This window comes from Cyprinodon variegatus, unplaced genomic scaffold (assembly GCF_000732505.1).
Source record: "Cyprinodon variegatus isolate N-32 unplaced genomic scaffold, C_variegatus-1.0 Scaffold392, whole genome shotgun sequence".
In the NCBI taxonomy this organism is placed as follows: Eukaryota; Metazoa; Chordata; class Actinopteri; order Cyprinodontiformes; family Cyprinodontidae; genus Cyprinodon; species Cyprinodon variegatus.
The window spans coordinates 682,748-686,455 of NW_015150845.1; the positions used below are offsets into that span (position 1 = coordinate 682,748).

Sequence of the window (3,708 nt, forward strand, 5' to 3'; positions counted from 1 at the left end):
GTCAGAATTCTGACTTTTTTCCCATATTAAACTGAAATTACCGTATATTAAAAAATCAGTTAACTTTATTTTTTCAGTGGCCTTCATCCTCTTCTGAAAGAGGCTCATAGGTCTTTTGTCAAAAATAAAAATAAGAATTCCCAGCAACCCCAGCTCAAAATGACTCCCAGCCGCCCTGGTCTCAGACCTCCTTGAACTTGTGCGCGTGAGCGGTGAGAACAAACCAGCGGATGTGTTGCGTTGGTGACGCATACATGCTGCGTTCATGAACCACGGTAAACCCCTGTATCGGGTTGGTTAGTTGACGGAAACGTAATTATCTTTTTGCCGGCGTTTAAAGATAGCGCTGTTTTTATAAACATCCGGATGTCCAGGCCTTACGTCACCAAAGACAGGAAATGAGTTGATTGTGACTTCACACCGGAGCTTCTGCTGTGAGTTTTTGACAGAACTGAGTGGAACTGAATGATCTCATCAGAGCAGCTTTCTGCTTCGCTTGAAGCAAAAAAGGAAGAGCTTGATTTCCCCCGTACAGCACAGGTCAGTTAATATATTTACATTTTTACAGCTATTTTATTCCTTTTCAAATCCTAACGGCGGAGCTAAAAGAGACGCGAATCAAAGGACCCAGGTGCTAGTTTCGATTTAAACTTTATTTATTTCCTGTGTGAAAGGATTTGGTTTTGCATCCGAAGTTCTTACCTTCTTCTCTTTCTGATATAAAACACCTAAAAAAAAAAAAAATACAGCATTATTATAAAATGTTTTTTTTTTTCTATATTAATTGCATTTAAATATAAAGTAGACAGATTCTCACCAATGCCACTATACATCCGCTCAATGTGAGCACTATCAGTGGGATGAGGGCATAGTATCCGGGGAATTCAGGTTTTATATTTGGAGTTGATGGAAAAGTAGTAGTTTGATTCATTTTCTGTTTCTTTTCTTGTTGTTTGGGTGTTTTTGTTCTGTGCAGCTCTTCCACCCATTCAAATAGAAGCTGCCATCATTTCCAACATCTAAAGATTTAAGCATCAGGATCCATAACTGCTTCTACAAATGGGGCAAACAAATGAAACTTTAATACATTAAACATTCACCAAAAAACCAATATTGTGGTCAAAGGAGAGGAAAGAGTGACTTTGGAAGAAAAATAAAATATCATTTGAAACTCACCGTGTGTGATAATCTGCAGAGAGCTTCACTGTCAGCCGTCTTCCTGCTTTTCCTCTCTTTCTGTCTCTACTGTCCAACAGAATCAGATCTCCATTCTTCAACCTGTTCTCCCACATTCCTGAGTGAGGAGTGAATTAGTGGCTTTCTCAATTATTAATTTATCTATTGGTCATAAACAGCTTTCAGGAACTAAATGCAAACAATTAATGCAGAGCAATCATGTTTTCATCCGTATTGTTTATTAATGTTTTTAGTTTTTTTTTAAAACCTCTTTCATCTTCTGAGGTGCATGGTGTAATGTTTAGCTTTCTCCAGCAGAGGGAGTGGTGGAGCTGCGCGCACCTGCTGGGTTTGTTGCAGTAGGAGGGCTGAGGAAGCTCAGCTGGGAGCAGCAGTACAGGTCTGACTTGCTCTGCATGGCTTCATACGGGAATTCAACGTGAACAAGAATGGCTGTCCTGATATCAGAACTCTGATCGTAAGTTTTTCCTGCTAAACTATTACTAAACAACAAACGTTTAGATCTTCACTATGACTAACATCAAAAGATGACTTATGCATCTCTGATCCATGTTAGGATTTTTTTTAGACATCTTTTCTCTGTTATCTCTATTTATTCTGATTGATTGAAGTTTTATTTACAGTTAAAATAACTAATTCTAAGCGGTTATTTCAAGTTTGAGGGTATTTCCATAGATCTACTGGCGCGCTCTGCTGGATTTCCTGTTGACATTTGAAAACTTGTTAATGATTAGATCAACATAGACCTTCAGGTTTAAAGGCGCTCATAAAACGACTCACTCATCCTTCCTGGATTAAGGTGCAAGCTCTAATGTAATTCACTCGTGTTTGTTTTGTCTTTTAGCTCTTCGTTTTGTCTTGCCATGAAGTAAGGACCAGCGCAGCAGTTTAAACACCATCAATTAAAACCAGGTTGTGCCATATCTCCTTAAAAAAATCCTATGGCTGCTCAAAGAGAGTTTCTTTTGAGACAGAATCCTGTCACCGACGACCCGAGTCCTTTGAGGGACGATTTAGATGATGATTATGAATCCATATCAGGAAATAATCTGTATGAGACCTCCCTATCTGGGCTCATTCCGACACTTGAAAACCGGACTGAAGATAGAGGAAGAGAGGCTCCTAGGAACGATCCACCACCGGTTCCTCCTAGAATACGGTTACCGAGTACTCCTGCCCCGGTCAGAGGTCAACCCCCTCCTCTGCCCCCCAGGAATCCGGCACCTTTCGGCTGTAGCCAAAAGCAGATTTCATGTGATATCGAGGCTCGACATAGGTGGGTTCGGTCCAGAACAGAAGTAAAACCTCATGTGAGTATGTTTAATATATATATCTTAGACGTGTTTGTCCCAAACTGAATTTGGAAAGTGAAGGAAAAAGAAAAAGAAGTGAATTATTTGGGTTTTTTTACACTTAGGATCCATGGGCCATTACACTGCTAGACTCTCCAGAAGGCAGCACAAAGAACTTGGCTTCATTCAGCAAAGCAACATCACAGTAAGACACTCTTTTAAAAATGTTTGTCATGCGAAACGTTTTTTCGTTTCCTGATACTTTTCAGGTTCAGGTAGCTTTTAGTTTCCATAGTTACGTTTCTTAACGGTGACGCGTGTTTTCTTTGACTACTTCAACAGGCTGATGTCCCGATACAAGCACACAGACAGGGTTCACAACCCCGGTGTAGTATGGGGCCAGCTGTTACGGATCCACCCTGCTCTGCTGCAGCAGGTGGGGATAGAAGTCACTATATCCACTGAGGAGGGAAATCTCATGTTCCCCATTCCCACACCAGGTAAAAAATTATAAACTTCACTTTCTCACGGAACCATAAAACACACATTCATTTAATATCAAATCAGTTTTACCTTTGAAATATTTAGGTAAATGTCTAAATTAGCCTGAATTTCTGAATCCAGTTAGAAATGAATGATTAAACATATTAAAAAGCATGATCTCACTCATATACTTGCATTACACTAAGCAGTTTGAGTGAAATAAATCAGTAAAAGCAACAAACGCCCCACCATCTTGGACACCATTCAGTAAAGGCGACACCAGCTATCTAAGAAATCAGATATTAACCACAATGTAGTTTATATCTGATGTGAGGGTTTCCATTGACTAGATCAAAGTGTGAAAAATTTGGATTAGTCAAACCTTTGAGCAGAGATTAAAAAAAAGTTGTTTAGTTTCAGGAAAGTTTTAGTGCACTTTGCCAAAGAAAAAAAGGATCAGGACTTCCCCAACCCCAGTCACAGGTAACAAAATACTTATCATAAACTCAGGCTAGGTAACAGTAAATGACGTCTGATCTAGTCTTTCCAGTTAAAGTAGAAGTCTTTGAAACAGCTCATCTAAATTCTTTAGCAAGCTTTGAACTTTGGCTTTCTAGCATGGCTATAAAACAGCTAATCAGAGCTTTGCAGAGTAAAAAATGAAGCCAAACGACCCCCATTCCAAGGGGGGTTGGACCCGTTTGTCCGTTTCTTATTTGTACCTATAGGCATTTTT

The 3,708-nt window shown here is 39.6% G+C and overlaps 2 protein-coding genes across 2 annotated transcripts in view; one reads left to right on the plus strand and one right to left on the minus strand.

The window, feature by feature from the left end:
* Positions 1-1,256, minus strand: part of LOC107092724 (uncharacterized protein C3orf18 homolog) — a 7,492-nt gene extending 6,236 nt beyond the window's left edge. Inside the window, exons 1-3 of the mRNA XM_015387352.1 lie at positions 1,177-1,256; positions 818-1,053; positions 703-728 (exon numbers count right to left, since the gene is read on the minus strand). Coding sequence (XP_015242838.1) covers positions 703-728; positions 818-931 — 140 coding nt within the window. The 5' untranslated portion in view covers positions 932-1,053; positions 1,177-1,256. The remainder of the gene's footprint in view (positions 1-702; positions 729-817; positions 1,054-1,176) is intronic.
* Positions 83-3,708, plus strand: part of pik3c2g (phosphatidylinositol-4-phosphate 3-kinase catalytic subunit type 2 gamma) — a 48,173-nt gene continuing 44,547 nt past the window's right edge. The window contains exons 1-5 of the mRNA XM_015387358.1: positions 83-540; positions 1,492-1,654; positions 2,042-2,507; positions 2,615-2,694; positions 2,832-2,989. Coding sequence (XP_015242844.1) covers positions 2,139-2,507; positions 2,615-2,694; positions 2,832-2,989 — 607 coding nt within the window. The 5' untranslated portion in view covers positions 83-540; positions 1,492-1,654; positions 2,042-2,138. The remainder of the gene's footprint in view (positions 541-1,491; positions 1,655-2,041; positions 2,508-2,614; positions 2,695-2,831; positions 2,990-3,708) is intronic.